General features: G+C 38.0%; 1 protein-coding gene across 8 annotated transcripts in view; it reads right to left on the bottom strand.

Annotated features, from left to right (window-relative positions):
- NBEAL1 (neurobeachin like 1) overlaps positions 1-21110 on the bottom strand; it is a 181925-nt gene that overhangs the window by 149100 nt on the left and 11715 nt on the right. For all 8 annotated transcript variants that reach the window (XM_066279146.1, XM_066279151.1, XM_066279145.1 and 5 more), the window contains 2 exons: positions 9110-9201; positions 3928-4089 (listed from right to left, as the gene is read on the bottom strand). In XM_066279146.1, the coding sequence (XP_066135243.1) occupies positions 3928-4089; positions 9110-9201 (254 nt within the window). The remainder of the gene's footprint in view (positions 1-3927; positions 4090-9109; positions 9202-21110) is intronic.

Genomic DNA, 21110 nt, shown 5'->3' with positions numbered 1-21110 from the left:
AGCTAAAACATGGATGTAACCCAATGCCATTAATAAATGAATGGGTAAGCAAACTGTGGTATATACATGCAATGAACATTATTTGACCTTAAAAAGAAAGGCTACTTTATAACATGCTATGATAGGAATGAAGCTTGAAGATGCCATGCTAAGTTAAATAAGCAAGTATCCAAAAGACATATACTGTCTGATTTCACTCATAGGTGCTACTCAGAATAGTCAAAATCGGCCCTGGCCAGTTGGCTCAGTGGTAGAGCGTCAGCCTGGCGTGCAGGAGTCCCGGGTTCGATTCCCGGCCAGGGCACACAGGAGAGGCACCCATCTGCTTTCCACCCCTCCCCCTCTCCTTCCTCTCTGTCTCTCTCTTCCCCTCCCGCAGCCGAGGCTCCATTGGAGCAAAGTTGGCCCAGGCGCTGAGGATGGCTCTATGGCCTCTGCCTCAGGCACTAGAATGGCTCTGGTTGCAACAGAGTGGTGCCCCAGATGGGCGGAGCATCACCCCTTGGTGGGCGTGCCAGGTGGATCCCGGTCGGGCGCATGCGGGAATCTGTCTGATTGCCTCCTTATTTCCAACTTCAGAAAAATACAAAAAAAAAAAAAAAAAAGAATAGTCAAAATCATAGACAAATGTAGAATGTTAGTTGTCAGGGGTAGGAGAAATAGGTAAATGAGTAATTATTGCTTAATAGACATAGAGTTTCATCTCTTGAAGATGAAAAGTACTATGGAGATATATGTAGTGGTAACAGTTACACAACAATGTAGATGTACTTAATACCACTGAACAGAATACCTTAAAATGGTTAGGATGGTTAAGTTTTTGTTATGTGTATTTTACCACAATAAAAAAGTTGAAAAAATATATAAGCAGAAAAATAAACCCTAAGAAAAATATGCCACAAGTATCTGATGAGGGAAAAAAAGCCTCTGCAAGACTTTAATAATAGTATATATTAGAACCAATCTTTCCTATTAAAACAAAAAGATGGCCTGACCATTGGTGGCCCACTGGATAGAGCAGGGTTCGGGAATCTTTTTGGCTGAGAGAGCCATGAATGCCACATATTTTAAAATGTAATTCCGTGAGAGCCATACCTGTGTACATTACTCATTATCCAATAAAAATTTGGTGTTGTTCCGGAGGACAGCTGTGATTGGCTGCAGCTACCCACAACCATGAACATGAGCGGTAGGAAATGAATGAATTGTAATACATGAGAATGTTTTATATTTTTAACTTTTTTTTTTATTAAAGATTTGTCTGCAAGCCAGATGCAGCCATCAAAAGAGCCACATCTGGCTCACGAGCCATAGGTTCTCAACCCCTGGGATAGAGCATCAACCTGGGACACTGAGATCCCAGGTTCGAAGCCCCAAGGTTGCCAGCTTGAGAGTGGGATTATTGACCTGATCCCATGGTCACTGGCTTGAGCCCAAAGGTCGCTGGCTTGAGTAAGGAGTCATTGGCTCAGCTGGAGCACCACCCCCAATCAGGATACATATGAGAAGCAATCATGAACAATTAAAGTGATGTAACTACAAGTTGATGCCTCTCACCATCTCCCCCCCTTCTTGTCTGTCTCTTAAAAAAAAAAAAAAAAAGATGGACAAAAACATTTTTAAAAAATCAATTTAAAGGCATCTAAAAACTAACAAGGCAGTAAAAAATTACAATGCTAAGATGCTGTAAAAGCAAACCCATAAAGATAAGAGACCTATATTTAGGGCCACTTTTGCCCTCATGACGTCTGCCTATTCTGACAGAAGTAGATGAAACAATGAGAAGCTGATGAATGCTTTAGACCATTGGTCCCCAACCTTTTTTGGGCCATGGACTGGTTTAATGTCAGAAAATATTTTCACTGACAGGATGTAACAGAGGGAATCTGGTCATTTTTTTAAAAATAAAACATCATTCAGACTTAAATATAAATAAAACGGAAATAATGTAAGTTATTTATTCTTTCTCTGTGGACCAGTACCAAATGGCCAGTACCGGTCCATGGCCGGGGGGTTGGGGACCACTGCTTTAGACAGTTCCACAGTGCTGAAAGGGGGTAAAAACTGGAATTCAGAGACCATAAAGGATAGTTTCTAAGGCTTCGGTTAGAAATCCAAAAAGCAACACTCAAAAAAGGGTTAAAAATAAATCACTATTTATAGAGACTGAAGTTGAAATCTCAGTCACTGACTGTACTGGGGGATCTAAGTGTTCTGAAAGCTGACATAAGTTATCTCTGAAGAAAGCCAGCACCATCTTAGGCCTGAAATTATCAATATTTCTACACTTTTCCTAAAGCACTCAGTCAAAACTATTCAGTTCAGAAGGCAACACAAATATGAAAATCAAAATAAACAATATAAAAATAGTTAAACAAAAACTGAAAAAGAAAAGGAGGGAAAATCTAGGCATAAAACAAATTATTTGGTAATTCCACTTAAATAAAGTTTAAAGTTAGAAAAAATTAAGCCATAGTATTAAATGTCAGATTAGTTACCTTTGGAGAGCGGTGAGGAGTAACAACTAAGAGAGGGCATAATGTGTTGAAAATTCCAGTGCTTCCCTTTATTACCATGAGTTAAACATACTGGATTTAAAACAATTATTCATCTATAGGATTTTTTATCTCAATAAAATTGTCCTAGGTAGTTAACAGGAAAAATATATCAAATCAACCTCCACAGCAGCTATCTCCTGTCTCACCACCCGAGTCAACTCTTTTCCCTCAACCCTTATAATTCTTGTATTCTTTTTAATTTTAAAGAAAAGAATAAGTATAAAATCAGAAATATGTCTAAGGTTCTCACAGAGCCTAAATTAAGGGAGAAAGGTTTTTTTTTGTTTCCTTTTTTTAGTGAGAAAGACAGAGAGAGGGAGGGACAGACAGGGATAGAGAGACAGGAGAGAGATAAGCATCAATTCTTTGTTGCAGTGCCTTAGTTGTTCACTGATTGCTTTCTCATATGTGCCTTTACCAGGGGGCTACAGCAGAGCGAGTGGACCCCTTGCTCAAACCAGCAACCTTAGACTCAGGCCAGCGACCTTCGGCTTCAAGCCAGTGACCATGGGACCATGTCTATGATCCCACATTCAAGCTGGCGACACCACGTTCAAGCTGGTGAGCCCATACTCAAGCTGGATGAGCCCGTGCTCAAGCCGGAGACCTCAGGGTTTCAAACCTGAGTCCTCAGCATCCCAGGCCGATGCTCTACCCACTGCGCCACGACCTGGTCAGGCAAGGGAGAAAGGTTTTAACAATTTTTATGAAAGGAAATGAGCAATTAAGTAATTGGTAAATAAGAAGTAAACTAAATCCTTATTTATCTACTAAGTACTATAAAATATTTATAAAACAGCCTATACAACAGAAAATGCCTTCAAAAAATAGATTTTTAAGGTATGTGATGGCCCAACTCAATAGTTTTCAAATTCTGATATGCAGATAAACTCAGAATTTGTGAAAAAGCAAAACGCCTGAGCTCTTCTGTAAGGCTCAAGCTCTGTATTCCTATTAAGCTTCCTAGCTGATACTTAGACATTCCAAAATTTAAGTACCACAGACCTAATTATCTATAAACTTGTAAAATGTAAGCTGTATAACAATTACTTTCTTGAAAGATTAGAAAAATACATTCCAAAAATGATAATGCACAGTATTAAAAATGTGTATGTCTACATGTGAGGACTACACAGAAAATACTAGTGCTATAAACTCTTGGTTAGAAAAAACTCCTGCCTTTACACAAAGCAACTACACTAACTAATATGCTTTCCAATATAATAAACCATGAGTTTATTGCAAAGGTGCACTCGTTCTTTAATGCTCTGAGCAAAAAAACCCAAAACATCATTAATAATCAATAAATGCATTATCATTTTGGTAATATTTTCTTAACAACAATAACTAGTTTATTTGTACCAGATACCTGCAAAGAATAATGAAGAATTTGACAAGCAAAATCGATAAGGCTTGCTGTTGTTCCTCTAAGCCATCTGTCATTTTCTGAACACAGTGTAGTAGCTGGATCCTCAGAACCTGTAGAATGTTGTCAGGAAGCAGAGATATTCCTGGAGGCACATCATCTACCCTACAACAGAAGTGGACAAAATAAGAAGGATGTTTAAATACAGGAAGAGAATATTTCACACTTTAGGGGAACTGCATTTTCAGCTCAAACCCTAAAGCAGCTCTTTTATTCCAGGTACTCTATACCTGCCCTGCAAGACACCACCAGGTGATCAGTGACTCTTTAGAAAATGATTAGAGAGAAGTGGTTAGTCTTACTTTAGAGGAGGCTTATTGAAAAGAGAAAGAGAGGTTTTTTATATATATTCAACTGTGTTATTTTTAAAGAAAGTATTTAGAATATAGGTTAGTTCACTTTATATTTAAAAATACAATATATGTGTATATGTGTGTATACCATTTCTAAAAGAAATAACAGCCAATAGAAATGAAGTATCTATACGTACCTAGTTTAATATTCTGTCAACTGCTTTATTAAATAAGCAATATTCACTCACCTACTTATAGGTTCCCCAAGAGGGAGGAAAGATAACCAACAAATGGAAAACAGAAACATAAAGAGATGAATATAGAACCTAAAGCATGAGCATCAATAGATTTTTTTGAAGTAATATTTTAATATTATATTTTTGATAACTAGTTTCTGTGTAAGAAGACTATATTGTTCTTTTTTTCTTTAATTTATTCATTTTAGAAAGGAGAGATAGAGAGGAGAGAAGGGGGGAGGAGCAGGAAGCATCAACTCCCATATGTGCCTTGACCAGACAAGCCCAGGGTTTTGAACCGGCAACCTCAGCATTTCCAGGTCGACGCTTTATCCACTGCGCCACCACAGGTCAGGCCCTATATTGTTCTTTAAGGGCAAAAGCCAACACGGATGTAACTGGCTCCTTGTGTCTCTCTTATAATAAAAACTCACTAGATTCAAAGTCAGGAAACCCACGTACTAAGTTCTACCTCTGTAACATGAAGCACTTCATTTACTCTCTAAAGTTTCCTAATCTATAAAATTGTAGTATTATCTGCCTAAATTCACAGAGCTCTGAAACCAGAAAGTCAATATGCACTTTAGCTTTGAAATATGTAAAGAACTCTAAAAATGTAACATTTTATTTTTATTTTTATTTATTTAATTTTTAATTTTTTGTATTTTTCTGAAGTTGGAAACAGGGAGGCAGTCACACAGACTCCCGCATGCACCCGACCGGGATCCACCCGGCATGCCCACCATGGGGCGATGCTCTGCCCATCTGGGGCATTGTTCTGTTGCAACCAGAACCATTCTAGCGCCTGAGGCAGAGGCCATAGAGCCATCTTCAGCGCCCAGGCCAACTCTGCTCCAATGGAGCCTTGGCTGCGGGAGGGGAAGAGAGAGCCAGAGAGGAAGGAGAAGGGTAGGGGTGGAAAGCAGATGGGCGCCTCTCCTGTGTGCCCTGGCCAGGAATCGAACCCGGGACTCCTGCACGCCAAGCCGACGCTCTACCAATGAGCCAACTGGCCAGGGCCTAAAAACGTAACATTTTAAATATACTATCAATAAAGCCTAAGAATCTTTTCATAAGCCACTGTATACTAATTTCCCTATCTCTATTGAGAAAAATGCCCAAATCACAAAGGAGTACCCTAAAAATTTCTTACTATTAAATAACAAACTTTATGATTATCTCTCTTCCAAAAATGCTTAATATGAAGTATTACTGCTATTTTTACAGAGTAAAAGGTGATTTCATTCACTGTAAACAGAAAATTTTAAAGCACATAACTAGTAGTCACATAAAAATATATAATAGATATTATTAGCTTCTTTCTGAACACATTACTAATGTGTTTTGTAAAATAAACACCTAACTTTAATTAAATTACATAAAAAATAAATCACAGGGCACACTACCAAGTTGCCAAATTCTAAAATCATTTTTTAAAAATACATGTTTCATTTTAGACTGGGCATCATCACTTCACTTGTAACTAATGGATTCTTTCACTTTCTTACTTATTGATGATACTAGAAAAAACTCTCATTTTTATTTATACTTTTTGCTTGCTGAGAAGCTAAAAGAGATGACTAGAAAAACCAGAATAACTTCAAAATAATAAACATTTAAATATAACTGATTTTCAAGCTTAACCTCAACTACTCCTCCTTACTTTTCTAAAAATGTAAGTCCCCAAGAAAGAAAACAGTGCATTTCCTAAGATTTAATCCCAGTTACTTAAAGGAATAGTCCCTTTCGTCCTTAGTTGTCCCATTCTCTGTTTTTAATTTCACTACACAAAATAAATTAGTATGCTAAAGAGAAATCTATGTTCGATTTTTTCTTACATTATAAAATTGGGGCATGGTTAGAACATGGTATGTAGACAAAGTTTAAATTTTTAGCCATTTAAGACTTTAAAAGTATTTTCCGGCCCTGGCTGGTTGGCTCAGCGGTAGAGCATCAGCCTGGCGTGCGGGGGACCCAGGTTCGATTCCCAGCCAGGGCACATAGGAGAAGCGCCCATTTGCTTCTCCACCCCCCCCCCCTTCCTCTCTGTCTCTCTCTTCCCCTCCCGCAGCCAAGGCTCCATTGGAGCAAAGATGGCCCGGGCGCTGGGGATGGCTCCTTGGCCTCTGCCCCAGGCGCTAGAGTGGCTCTGGTCGCGGCAGAGTGACGCCCCGGAGGGGCAGAGCATCACCCCCTGGTGGGCAGAGCATCGCCCCGGGTGGATCCCGGTCGGGTGCATGCGGGAGTCTGTCTGTCTCTCCCCGTTTCCAGCTTCAGAAAAATACTAAATAAATAAATAAATAAATAAATAAATAAATAAAAGTATTTTCCAACCTCTAGGACTTTACAGTTCAAAATTATGTGTTCCTTTTTGCTGAAATTTCCCAAATCACTCCTCTTTGGCTATTGAAGGTCTATTGTTAAGAGCTGCTAATTGGCCCTGGCCAGTTGGCTCAGTAGTAGAGCGTCGGCCTGGCGTGCAAGAGTCCCAGGTTCGATTCCCGGCCAGGGCACACAGGAGAAGCGCCCATCTGCTTCTCCACCCCTCCCCTTCTCCTTCCTCTCTGTCTCTCTCTTCCCCTCATGCAGCCAAGGCTCCATTGGAGCAAAGTTGGCCAGGGCGCTGAGGATGGCTCTATGGCCTCTGCCTCAGGCGCTAGAATGGCTCTGGTTGCAACAGAGCAACGCCCCAGATGGGCAGAGCATCGCCCCCTGGTAAGCATGCCAGGTGGAGCCCGGTCGGGCGCAAGCGGGAGTCAGTCTGACTGCCTCCCCATTTCCAACTTCAGAAAAATACAAAAAAAAAAACAAACCCAAAAAAGAAAGAAAACAATTTGATGATGTCACTCTTACATAGAAAATTCTTTAGTAGAAACTCGTATCTTCCACAACAAAAAATCAAAGTCCATTAACAATGTATGCCTAGCATTTGATGATCTGGCTCCCCAGTTAATTTTCCAGATCCAATTCATCTGTTCCACAGTCTTTCTGCCTACCTCCATCCCCAAACAGCAAATGCTTTCCTCCTTGAAGATTTTTAATTCTCCAGATACTTTTTCATCAAATACTATCCATTTCTCCCTTCTTTTCCTAACACATCTCCATAAATGGAGTTTCTTTTGTAGCTAAAGTGTCTCATTTCTCCAGCTTTTCTATTATTTATTTTTATTTATTTTTTTATTAAGTGAGAGGAAGGGAAGTAGACAGACTTCCACATGCGCCCTGACTGGGATCTACCCAGCAAGTCCCCTCCAGGAGGATGCTGGGCCTATCTGGGGCCACTGCTCTGTTGCTTGGCAACCGAGCCATTTTAGCACCTGAGACAAGGCCATGGAGCCATCTTTAGCGCCCAGTGCCAAGCTGCTGGAACCATTCGAGCCATGGCTGCAGGAGGGGACATGAGGGGGGAGTGGGGAAGCAGATGGTCACTTCCCTTGTGTGCCTTTATCAGGAATCAAACCCAGGACTTCCACACGCTGGGCCGATGGTCTACCACTGAATCAACCAGCCAGGGCCTCTCCATCTTTTCAAGCCAGCCAACCTAACCTCTGTTACCTGACAACTAGTAGGTCTTCAAGATACAACTTATCTGGGAAGTGGGCTTGGGAAATGCTGTTAGGAAGAATGGGAGAAAAGATTTGTACTTTCACTTGCATTTTTCCATAAGATTTGAATTTTCCATTTTATGATTTTCAAACCTAGCTTTTAAAATATAAATACTTCAACTCCTTCATAATGTTTTTCTAAGGCCCTATGCTAAGGCCAGGAATAGAAGTGCCAACTCAAATGCCGGTGGTATAATAAAGAAATTTTATGCAAATGAAGTGACTCATGGTGGGCTCTTAGACAGTTTTGCGAGGAGCTGAGCACATCTGAAAGACCCTCTTGCCCCCAACTTTCTGGAAGAAAAGATAAGCTGATGACTGAGTTCAATCATATGGTCAGTGCTTAACAATGATCCAGTAAAACTCTGGATACCCAAAGCTCAAAGAGTTTCCTTATTTGAACACACTTATGTTCAGGGAGGGCAACATGACCAGATTCCACACGGGGAGAGCATAGAAGCTCTGCATCCAAGACCATTCCAGGTCTTGTGCCTACATATATCCTTTATGATAAAACCATAATCATAAGTATAGCACTGTCAGTGAAGTCTGTGAGTGGTTCAGCAAATTATTGAACCTGAGGGGGTCATGAGAACCCCCAAATTTATAGCTTATTAGTAAGAAGTATGCATGGCTCCCAAGACTTGGAAACAGTGTTGAAGTGAAGGCAATCTTCTGGAGGACTCTGCCGTTAAGTTACGTTGTAGCAGCTAGCACTAACTCCCAGTAGTGGCAAAATTGCACCCATCTGCCAGGAGCTGTCCAGAGTAACAAAGAGTCTCAAAGTAGAAAAGAATCTTCTAGAAGCCAAATCTAGTATCAGCAAAAAAAGAGTGCTGTACTCAATTAGCAATGTCTGCCATGAGAGCAGGGTTATACAGGAGTGTCACATGGGTCACATAATTGTCATCCTTGTATATGTCATCAGTGAAGTCTTTGTGCCAAAAATTAACAAAACCTGAAGGTAAGAAAGTTAAGTGGTTCTACATACCTGGTAGGCAGCTTTTCAAAGTCAACATCTAAGAACTGCTCATAGCTAGAAACAAAATTGTCCAACCATAACTTCAGGTAATCTGGATCTTTCTGAAATAGGAAAACCATCAGAGTATTAAGTATATCTGTCAGAAAAGAAAGGAAAAAAAGGTTTTATTCCTATTAAGCAGTTATAAGTTGATAAATCCAAAGATGAAAATGAAATTTCTTAAATGATATTCACAAAGACATATGTTCTAAGTATAGTGAACTCTCAAATAGCTTTCCATGTCATTCACAGAGTTAGTCTTAATAATATCCTACAAGTTCCTAAACAATTTTCCCTCCTGCATCACTATGGACTTATCCATTACTACTACCCTGTACTACACACTGGCTTGCTGGCTGTTTCTGGGACATGCCAGACATGCTCCAACCTTAAGACCTTTGTAATGGCTGTTTTCTCTACCCAAAACACTCTTCCCTCAGACAGCTGAATGGCTAATTCCCTCATGTTCTTCAAGTCACTCTAAATGACATCTTCTCAATGAAGCCTAATTTTTATCACCCTCTTAAAACTGAAAATCTTACTCACCTTTACCTTACCCTATTCTGTTGCCCCACCTCATGGTTCTTTCTCACCTTTTCACACACTCTATAATTACTGATTAATTTGTATGCCATTCCCCTAAAATATATGTCTCACAAGTGCAGGGTCTAAGGGCCCACCATGAGTGACCTTTTGTTTACTAATGGATGAACACCAAGTTCCAGAAATAGTGCCTAGCTCTAACTAAGTGCTCAATAAATGTTTAATGAATTAACGAGAAATTTAAAATGTATAAATAAAATTGAAAATGTATCACTAACCTAAACATAAAAATGAACTCTAAAATCTTCTGAAATAATGTATGTGAGAATACCTTTGCAACCTTAGGGTAGACAAGGATTTTTTAGCTAGGACACAAAAATTACAAACAAAAAAATTATATAAGAAGTCTTAAAGTTTTAAAACTTTTACTTATCAAGATGTCATCAAGAAAATAAAGGCCCTAGCCAATGGCTAAGTGGATAGAGCACTGGCCCAGTGTATGAATGTCCTGAGTTCGATTCCAAGTCAGGGCACATAGGAGAAGCAACCATCTACTTCTTTCCCTCCCCCGCCCTCTCCCCCTCTGGCCCCCACAGCCAGTGGCTTGATTAGTTCAAGCATTGGTTCTGGGCACTGATAGCTCCATTGGAGAACATCAGCCTCAGGAGCTTAAAATAGCCTGGTACTCGAGCATCTGGCCCAGTGGGGGTTGACGGGTGGATCCCCATCAGGGTGCATGTGGGAATCTGCCTCACTATCTCCCCTCCTCACATAAATAAATAGAAAAGAAAAGAAAAGAAAAAGGCCACAGATCAACTGAAAATATTCTCAATCTGACAAAGGACTTGTACTAAGAATATACAAACCAATACCTCAATTTAAAAACGGGCAAAAGTTTTAAAACACTTTATAAAAGGGGGTACTTATATGGCTAAATAGCTCACAAAAGTATGTTCAACATCATTAGTTATTCAGGGAAATGCAAACTAAAATAAAATGAAACACTATTACACAACCACTAGAATGGCCAAAATTAAAGAGACTAACCATACCAAGTATAAGTAAAGATGTAGAGTTATTATAATTCACATTTCTGCTGTAATATAAAATAGTATCATCACTTGGTAAACAGTTTGGCATTCTTTTAAAGTTAAGCATACATTTAACACATGGCCTATCCATTTCTCCTCAAATAATGAAAATATATCTACAAAAATCTTTGTACAAAAATATTCATAGAATTATTTTTAATAGCCAAAAGCTGTAAACAAACTAAAATTCCATCAACAGGTTAACTGATTAGAAAAAAACAACAGTGCTATATTCACATAGTGGAATGCTATTCCCTAATAATGAATGAACTATTGATACAACAAATAGAAGTTTCAAAAACATGTTCAGCAAAGGCAGGCATTAGAGCACGGGTCCCCAAACTGCGGCCCCGAGGCCATTTATCCGGCCCCCACCACACTTCCAGAAGAGGCACCTCTTTCATTGGTGGTCAGTGAGAAGAGCATAGTTCCCATTGAAATACTGGTCAGTTTGTTGATTTAAATTTACTTGTTCTTTATTTTAAATAGTGTATTTGTTCCCGGTTTTTTTACTTTAAAATAAGATATGTGCAGTGTGCATAGGGATTTGTTCATAGTTTTTTTTATAGTCTGGCCCTCCAACGGTCTGAGGGACAGTGAACTGGCCCCCTGTGTAAAAAGTTTGGGGACCCCTGCATTTGAGCATATACACTGTAATTTTATTTATACCAAGTATTAGATCATGGGCTATCTTTCAGAAGACTGACTACAAATGCACACAATGGGAACTGTCCAAGGTGATAGATATTTTCTACTTTTTTATTAGGGTAGTAGTTACTCTATGTTAATGTGTGCTTGTATCAAAATGCATCAAATTTGAGACTTATGCCTGACCTGTGGTGGCGCAGTGGGTAAAAGCATTGACCTGGAACGCTGAGGTCGCTGGTTCGAAATCCCAGGCTTGCCTGGTCAAGGCACATATGGGAGTTGATGCTTCCTGCTCCTCCCTCTGTTTTTTCTATCTCTTTCCTCTCTCTGTCTCTTTCTCTCTCTGTGTCTCCTCTCTCTAAAAAAATGAATAAATAAAATGTAAAAAATAAATAATAAAAAAAATTTGAGACTTATAACCTGTGCATTTGTGGTCTGTAAACTACATCTAAAAGCTGATTTGAAAAAAAGAAGATACAGATCACAAAAATCTTTTTAAAACTGCATCATTAAAATGTTCAAATTTGCCTGACCAGGCGGTGGCGCAGTGGATAGAGCGTTGGACTGGGATGCAGAGGACCCAGGTTCGAAACTCCGAGGTCGCCAGCTTGAGAGCAGGCTCATCTGGTTTGAGCAAAAAGCCCACCAGCTTGAACTCAAGGTCGCTGGCTCCAGCAAGAGGTTACTCAGTCTGATGAAGGCCCGCGATAAAGGCACATATGAGAAAGCAATCAATGAACAACTAAGGTGTTACAACGCGCAATGAAAAACTAATGATTGATGCTTCTCATCTCTCTTTGTTCCTGTCTGTCTGTCCCTGTCTGCCCTCTCTCTGACTCACTCTGTCTCTGTAAAAAATAAATAAATAAAAAATTTAAAAAAAATGTTCAAATTTGTTTCCTTCACCTCCTTAACATCTTAGTCATTTCAACATAGATAGCACTCAGGAGTCTTAGTTACAGTCATTAATTATTTTCCTACAATAAAAGCATTAAGCTACAAATCAGAATTCCTAAAAGAATGTTCTCAGAATATGCAGACTGCTGACCTTTTGTGTATTTGTCTTTCTATTAATATACTATTCCAAAATCAGATTGTAAATTGCTTCTATCTACATCATCACTGAGAAAAAATGGAAGTAGTTCAGAAAAAGAACTATCTCATGAGAAATATTCTCAAGGGTTTCATTACTAGGTATTTTCATTTCCAACTAGTATGTCATTCATTCATTCATTCACTCATTTATTCACCCATCCATCCATCCAGTAGGATATGGCTCCAGAAATACAAGTACCTGGAGTTTTCCTTATCATTGTTCCTTTTTAATAAAGCAGAGGATTCTCTTTCTGTAAAAGTTAGAAACAAAACAGTTTCATGATGCCATGAAGAATTAATGCATTTCTCCTCATAGTTTATTTAGAAACTCTACAGTATCTGGTTCAAAGTCTAAAAGTCAGAGCTACCAACTGTTTGGCAAGTATAGAGTTCTCTTAGAAGTTGAGCAACTATCAGGAAAGAAATGGTACTTAAATTTGTAAATATTTCATTTAGTAAAAAGTAAAGAAGTTAGTTTTTTGAGCATCTGCCATGTGCTAAGTACTACAGAAAACATTATTAAAGTATATACTGCTCACAAAAACTAGGGGATATTTCAAAATAAATATGAAGTGATAAAAAATCCCTTAATTTTTGTGAGCAGTATATATATATGTGTATATAGATATAGATATATAGATATAGATATATCATCCCATTTATTTCTTGCAACTATCTAGAGAAGGTTTCGTTTCCCCTGTTTTAAAGGTCAGAAAAGAGAAGTGCTAAGGATATATAACTTGTCCATGGTCACGCAATTGATAATCAATAGTGCTGGGTTTAAAATGCAAGGATATATGAATCCAAGTGTGCCCTTCCTACCACACTACACTGTTTTTGAACTATGACTAGAATAAAATGGAGTTTTGAGGGCAAAAAGAAGAGTTTAATCAAAATCAGTAAACTCAAGGCAATAAACAATTTAACACGTAAATGAGCCACATTCCACTCAGCCTGAGTACAGCCTTTGAGGATCTATACTTTACTGCCCAAGGCCATATAAAAAAGATCGCCACACACCCAGAAACATTCACTAAATCTCAAGCTTAGTTACTCTTATGGTTAAGAGAGTTTGGAATATTGAAACGCCACAGGATGATCTATCTCCACATTTGTACAGTATTTATTAACATAGCACACAAATGTATGAAGTACTGCACGAACACTGGGGCCAAACTATGTAGACCAGAGGTCTCAAACTCGCGGCCCATGGGCCGCATGCGGCCTGCCAAACAATTTTTTGCGGCCCGCAGACTAATCCACTAACTACAGTTTCTGGTCCTTTTGTGACACTGAAAAGTGTTGCGTAACAGTTGCCTTTTGTAGACCTAGTGCGGCCTGCCGAACGGCTGTGATCTTGCTCTGCGGCCCACATGCTGAGTTGAGTTTGAGACCCCTGATGTAGACCCTAATCCCTGCTCTGTCACTTACTTGAATAAGTCATTTTGTACATCAGTTTCTTCCTCTAAAGAATGATGATAATGATAGTAACTTTCTTTACAGGGCTAGTGTGAAAATTAAGTAACCTAATATTGCCAAAGGCTTAGAAAACAATGCCTAACACATAGTTTATACACAATAAATATTAATTAATATTACTTTTATAACCTACTGTGTACCAAATTTAGGAAGCTCCCACAAAATAGAAATGTCCCATCCTATACATAAACATATTTTAATATTTCATGATCCTGCTTGCCACATGACTTTAATTGTATTCATTTCTCTCAAATCTTTTTGCATTTACTACCGTTTCCCCAAAAATAAGACCTAGTGCAATTTTTTTCAAGCTTAGAAAAAAAGACCTAGCACGTCTACAGGAGCAAAAATTAATATAAGACACTGTCTTATTTTCGGGGAGACAGGGTAGATTGTTGTATATGGAAATAGAGTCACAAGAAATTCTTGATGGAATTCAGAGTTTGGTGGTTTGCTGATGTCTGTGATACCATGACTACAGTGTATTAATAAATGTTGATTTTTTTGTTCAACATATGAATTCTTGTTCATGGAAAAATAAGACATCCCCTGAAAATAAGACCTACTGCGTCTTTAGGAGCAAAAATTAATATAAGACACTGTCTTATTTTCGGGGAAACACGGTATCTATGTCACTCTGATACATTTTCCCTCTGTAAAATGAAGATAATATTTCCTACCTCATACAGTTGCTGAGAGCACTAATGAAATAATAAATGTAAGGCCTGACATTTAGCAAATGCTCAGAATTATTAAGCTATAGACTCAAACTGGTCCTAGTCCAGTATAATTAAATTAGTAATTGTAAAATAATTACAAAATCAACTTTATTAATTTCGTACTCAAATATTCATCCAGTCATGTGCCATTGTTTAAGATAAATACACTCTCATTTGGACTGCAATGTAATTTCATAATGGTCTCTGTATCTTCAGTTTTCCCTACCAATACAGAGCTGCCTATGGAACTTGTTATATTAAAATCTAATCATCTCCTCTCTCCAGTTCAAATACCTCCAATGGTTCCCCATTGCCATAAAATAAAATCTCAACACTTAGAGATGTGCTGTCCAATACAGTGGTCATTAGTCAAATGTGATTATTTAAATTACATTAAGGCACAGGAGGCTTTTATCTTCTCATAACATCCATTACCCTGTAGGGAGGCCTTAGCACAGGTAATGGAATTAAAGAATCCATACAATTTCATATAGTAGAGTTATAGGTAAAAACAGAGGAAACATCTTACTTCCTCTTCACAATAATATTTGGGTTGTAGTAGTCTTTCAAGTTTTAGAACTATAAACTTTTGGATAGATATATCTCAACTATATGTTGGGCAGCTCCCAACTTACATATGAATTAGATTTTAAAAGTTACTTAAGTCAGTTATATGGAGGAGACAAAAGTAGTTTATAGTTGTTCATATGGAAAATACTACAATAAATAACAATACAAGAATAAACTGTTGTGCATACTCACAACTATAAAACTATTTTTTTGCTCCACCCTGTATTCATAATATATTTTCCAGCATCCTACCAAAAGAAGATAAATTCCCACCATAAAAACAATTATTGATGGTGATTAGTCTTTAAGGTCAGCCTTAAAGTTTTTTCTGACAGACCTAGCTACTTCAAACAACATTTAATAAGTACATGCCAACCACGTATCAACCAAGGACAGTGCTAGACTTTATGAATATGAAGACAAATGAAATAACCTTATGTCAATACCCTAATTTAATAAAAAAATAAAATAAAATAAACAAGCATCATCTTGTCCTCAAAGTACTCTTTCTTTCTATAGAAAAGAGAGGCATAACATTGTAAATTCATGTAGTCACTATGAAAAACAATGTGGAGGTTCCTCAAAATTTAAAAATAGAACTATCATATGACTGAACAATTCCACTTCTCAGCAATTATAAAAAAAAACACCCAAAACACTAAATCAAAAAGATATATGCACCCCTATATTCACTTTAGCATTACTTACAAGAGCCAAGATATAGAAACAACCTAGTACCCATCAATAAATGAAAAGATAAAGAAAATGTGGCACATATACTCAATGGAATATTATTCAGTCATAAAAAAGAATGAAATCTTCCCATTTGTGACAACATAGGAGGACTTAGACAATATTGTTAACTGAAATAAGTCAGAAAAAAAGAAATTCCACATGATTTCATTTATATGTGGAATCTAAAAAGCAAAATAAAGTAACAAACTCATAGATACAGAGAACTCATGGTTGTCAAAGGGGGGGTGAAAAGAGATTAACAAGTTTCAATTTCCACTTATTAATATCATCACAGGGATATAAACTACAACATAGGGAATAGTCAATAACATTGTGATTCCTACTTATGGTGTCAAATGGGTGCGAGACTTATCAGGGTGACCATTTCCTAAGATATATAAAAATCTAATCCCTAAGTTGTACACCTGAAACTAATATAATATTATATGTCAACTGTAATTAAACAATATATTTTTTTAAATAAGGCATAAAAAAGCTCTGGCCAGCTAGCTCAGTTGGTTCGAGTACCATCCCAACATGCAAAGGTCACAGGTTCAATCTCCAGTCAGGGCACTTAGAAGAATCAACCAATGACAGCGTAAGTGGAACAAGTCAATGTTTCTCTCTCTCTCTCTTCCTCTCTCTTCAAATCAATTTTTTAAAAAGTTGCATAAACAAATAAATGCAAAACAGCATGAGAAGTAAAACAGGTTGACAAGTTTGGAAATAATACAGAGATGAGATGTATTGACTCTGTAAAGGTTGGAGGTGAGTAGCAGCACTCAAAAGTTTTAATAGATCATAAGGAGAGAAGGAAATTCCAGACAGACAACAGCACAATACATTTAAAGATGTACAATAATGTATATTGCTCCAGTGTTGAAAGGACAGGAAGCAATGGGAGAGGTACATAGAATTATAAGATTGGAGAAGTTCCTAAGCAAGTACTTAGAAACACTGTTCACTTGGACAAGAATACATGATTTTAAAAGTTTTTAAAAAGAAAAAGATGGCTGTGCTTAATCAAGTTTGAGATGCACTAATTAATTAAGCAAAGTTAAATAAAATTTTTAATATTATCTTTGAGATAAAATATGCCTTGTGAATGGCACTGGAAGGGGTGGATATATATGATCTTTCCAAAACAATTATAACCATAAATCTTATCTTTGTGACTCAATTTCAGTAGTTTTACCAAAGAATCAACTTTTTATTTGGTTGATCCTATGTATGTGTTCATCCTTTCATTGATTTCTACTCTTTCTAAAGGCAGTAAATGAAACTTCAAACATACATAAAAGTAGAGTACAGTATAATGACTCAGCTCCAACAATGATCAAATTACGCATAATGAATAATCCTCTTTCACATATATCCCCATCCTTACCTGCATTTTTTGAAGCAAATCCAAGTATCACGCCATTTCATCTACAAATATTTCAATATATATCCCTAAAAGATTATCTTTCTTTTTTCATTTCTTTTTTTTTTAGAGAGACACAGAGAGACTGGAAGGGAGAGATGAGAAGCATCAATTTGTAGTTGGGGCACTTTAGTTGTTCATTGATTGATCATATGTGCCTTGACCAGGGGGTTCCAGCTGATGCAATGACCCTGCGCTCAAGCCAGCAACCTCAGGGTTTTGAACATGAAACCTCAGCATCCCAGGTCGACTCTCTATCCACTGCACCACCACCAGTCAGGCAAAAGATATCTTTTTAAAAATATGACATTATTACGTCTAAAAAAATCAGATTATGTTTGTGCCACTCATTCTAAAATACTATATAATGAATGACTTATCAAAATGCAACATATTCCTTAATGTGTCAACCTTCTTATATATTTCCTGCAACAATTGAAAAATAAACATAATAAATTCAAGAATTTTCATATTAGAATGAAAAAAGAACCTCATAATTTTCCTTGGGATTTTTTCTGTCTTCCTGAAATGGATGATATATTCATTATTCCTGCATAACACATTAAACCAATTAAGTTTAGGAGCTTAAACTGCAATTATTTTATCATTTTTTAGTCAGCAATTCAAAAGCAGCTTAGGCCTGACCAGGCGGTGGCGCAGTGGATAGAGCGTCGGACTGGGATGCGGAAGTACCCAGGTTTGAGTCTCCGAGGTCGCGCGCGGGCTCATCTGGCTTGAGCCAAGAGCTCGCCAGCTTGGACCCAAGGTCGCTGGCTCCAGCAAGGGGTTACTCGGTCTGCTGAAGGCCCACGGTCAAGGCACATGTGAGAAAGCAATCAATGAACAACTAAGAAGTCGCAATGCGCAACGAGAAACTGATGATTGATGCTTCTCATCTCTCTCTGTTCCTGTCTGTCTGTCCCTGTCTATCTCTGCCTCTGTAAAAAAAAAAGAGAAAAACATCTCTCTTTAAAAAAAAAAAAAAAAAAAGCAGCTTAGATGGGTGGTTCTGGCTCAGAGTTTCTCATTAGCTTAGAATGAAGATGTCAGCTAAGGCTGCAGTCATAACAAAGCCTGCCTGGGCCGGAGAAACCACTTTCAACTTCACTCACTTGGTAGTTGGCAAGGTTTCAGTTCTTCACAACATGTGCTGCTCCACAGAGCTCCTCACAACATACCAGCTTTTTCCAAAGTGAATGATCCAGGCTTTTTCCAAAGTGAATGATCCAGGCTTTTTCCAAAGTGAATGATCCAGGGAAAAAAGGATTAACGAATATGAAAACAACAGTGTCTTTTCTTACTTCCGAAATGACAAACCATGGGCCCTGGTCTGTTGGCTCAGGGGTAGAGTGTCCGCCCAAAGTGTGGAAGTCCCGGTTTCGATTCCCGGCCGGGGCACACAGAAACGACCATCTGCTTCTCTACCCCCCCTCCCCCATCTCTTTCTCTCTCTTCCCCTCCTGCAGCAAGGCTCAAATAGTTCGAGAAAAGTTGGCCTCGGGCACTGATGATGGCTCCAGGGCTTCTGCCTCAGGTGCTATTTTAAATAGCTCAGGAAGTGAGGATCTGACTAGTTCATTAATTTTTAGCCTTTTTTTTCTTTTCTAACACATTTAAAGCCATCTTCATAAGTAATGCTACAGTTGCCCCCCTCCACAACATTCTTTTTCTTTTTTTTTTTTTTAAATTTTTTTTTAATTTATTCATTTTAGAAAGGAGATAGAGAGAGTCAGAGAGAGAGAGAGAGGAGAGAGAGACAGGGGGAAGGAGCTGGAAGCATCAACTCCCATATGTGCCTTGACCAGGCAAGCCCAGGGTTTCGAACTGGCGACCTCAGCATTTCCAGGTCGATGCTTTATCCACTGCACCACCACAGGTCAGGCCTCCACAACATTCTAAAACACAGTATCTTTATCATTTGGTTCCAAAAATTTCTAATTTTCCTTTATTACTTGTTCTTTAAACAAAGGTTTATTTAAAGGTATATTTCATGGCTTTCAAACATTTAAAAACATATTTTACTATCAATTTCTTCCATAACTACATTATCATCAGAAAACATACTCTATTATTTCAATCACTTGAAAGTTATTGCCTGACCTGTGGTGGCGCAGTGGATAAAGCATCGACCTGGAATGCTGAGGTCGATGGTTTGAAACCCCGGGCTTGCCTGGTCAAGGCACATATGGGAGTTGATGCTTCCTGCTACTCCCCCTGTTCTATCTCTTACCTCTCTATCTCTCTGTCCTCTATCTTTCTAATAAAAATAAATAAATAAAAATCTAAAAAACAAAAAAGAAAGTTATTAAAACTTGCTTTAAGGTCTGTTACATCATCATTTTGTAACTGTTTATGTGGTTTATGTGTGCTTGAAAGGAATGCATGTTGAGTATGCTGGTTGGTCATAAATCCATTATATTAAATTTGTCCATTCTGTTGTTTAAATATTCCGAATCTTTCCTGAGTTTTTCTGTCTGTTCATTCTATCAATTCCTTAGAAAAGTACATTTTAAGGAAAACCTACTAAAACAAGTTAAATTTATTAACCTACTATGATTATGCTCATTTCTCTGTAGTTCTGTCAATGCCTGCTTTATTTGAGATTGTTATGAGGTACACAGAAAATTAAAATTGTTATGTTTTTGCCTGACCAGGCAGTGGCGCAGTGGATAGAGCCTTGAACTGAGACATGGAGAACCCAGGTTCAAAACCCTAAGGTCGCCAGCTTGAGCGCAGGCTCATCTGGCTTGAGCTCATCTGACTCGAGCGGGGGCTCACTAGTTGGAGCACAGGGTTGCTGGATTGAGAATGGGATCATAGACATGACCCCTTAGTCACTGGCTTGGGCCCAAGGTTGTTGGCTTGAGCAAAGGGTCACTCGCTCTGCTGTAGACTCCCAGTGAAGGCACATGTGAGAAAGCAATCAATGAACAACTAAGGAGACTAAGGAGCCTCAATGAAGAATTCATGCTTCTCATCTCTCCTTCCTGTCTGTCTGTCCCTATATGTCCTTCTCTCTGTCACTCCCCCCCCAAATTGTTATATTTTCTTAGTGAATTAAACTTTTTATTTTGCTGAAACAATCCATTACCTTTTCCCTTTCATCATTATCACTGAAAAAATGCCTATTCATCTGTCATCCTTCTGAAAATTTTTTTTCCCTCTGGCAGCTTTTAAGATTTTTCTCTGGTTTTCTGAAAAAACACTATTGTTTTTACTATGTGTCTTGGTACAGAATTTTATTTACTGTTCTTGAGATTCTCTGGACTTTCATCATCCTGGAAAGCTCTCACCTACACTCTATTCAAATATTGCATTTCCTTCATTTCTTCCTCCCCTTACATCTAATTAAACTTGTGTCAAACCTTTTCACACTATCCTCCGTATCCCTTAACCTTCCTTCCAAATTTTTCATCTCTTTGACTTCCTGGGATATATTCTAAGAATTCTTGTACTCCTCCTTCCAATTCTCATTCTCTTCAACTGTCTAAATTCATATTAACTCTATTTATTGATTTTCAATTGTTATTATTGGATTTATCTAGACATTTTATTTTTTTTTAAAAACTGACAAAAACTAATAGGTCACCTTTATATCATATTTATTTTGGCATCTTAGAAATCAAAATGCAGCTTACAATTTCAGAGAAGCTGCTGTTATGACAAAC

The sequence above is a fragment of the Saccopteryx bilineata genome, chromosome 5 (assembly GCF_036850765.1).
Source record: "Saccopteryx bilineata isolate mSacBil1 chromosome 5, mSacBil1_pri_phased_curated, whole genome shotgun sequence".
Lineage (NCBI taxonomy): Eukaryota > Metazoa > Chordata > Mammalia > Chiroptera > Emballonuridae > Saccopteryx > Saccopteryx bilineata.
This window is presented reverse-complemented; position numbering and strand designations above follow the sequence as displayed.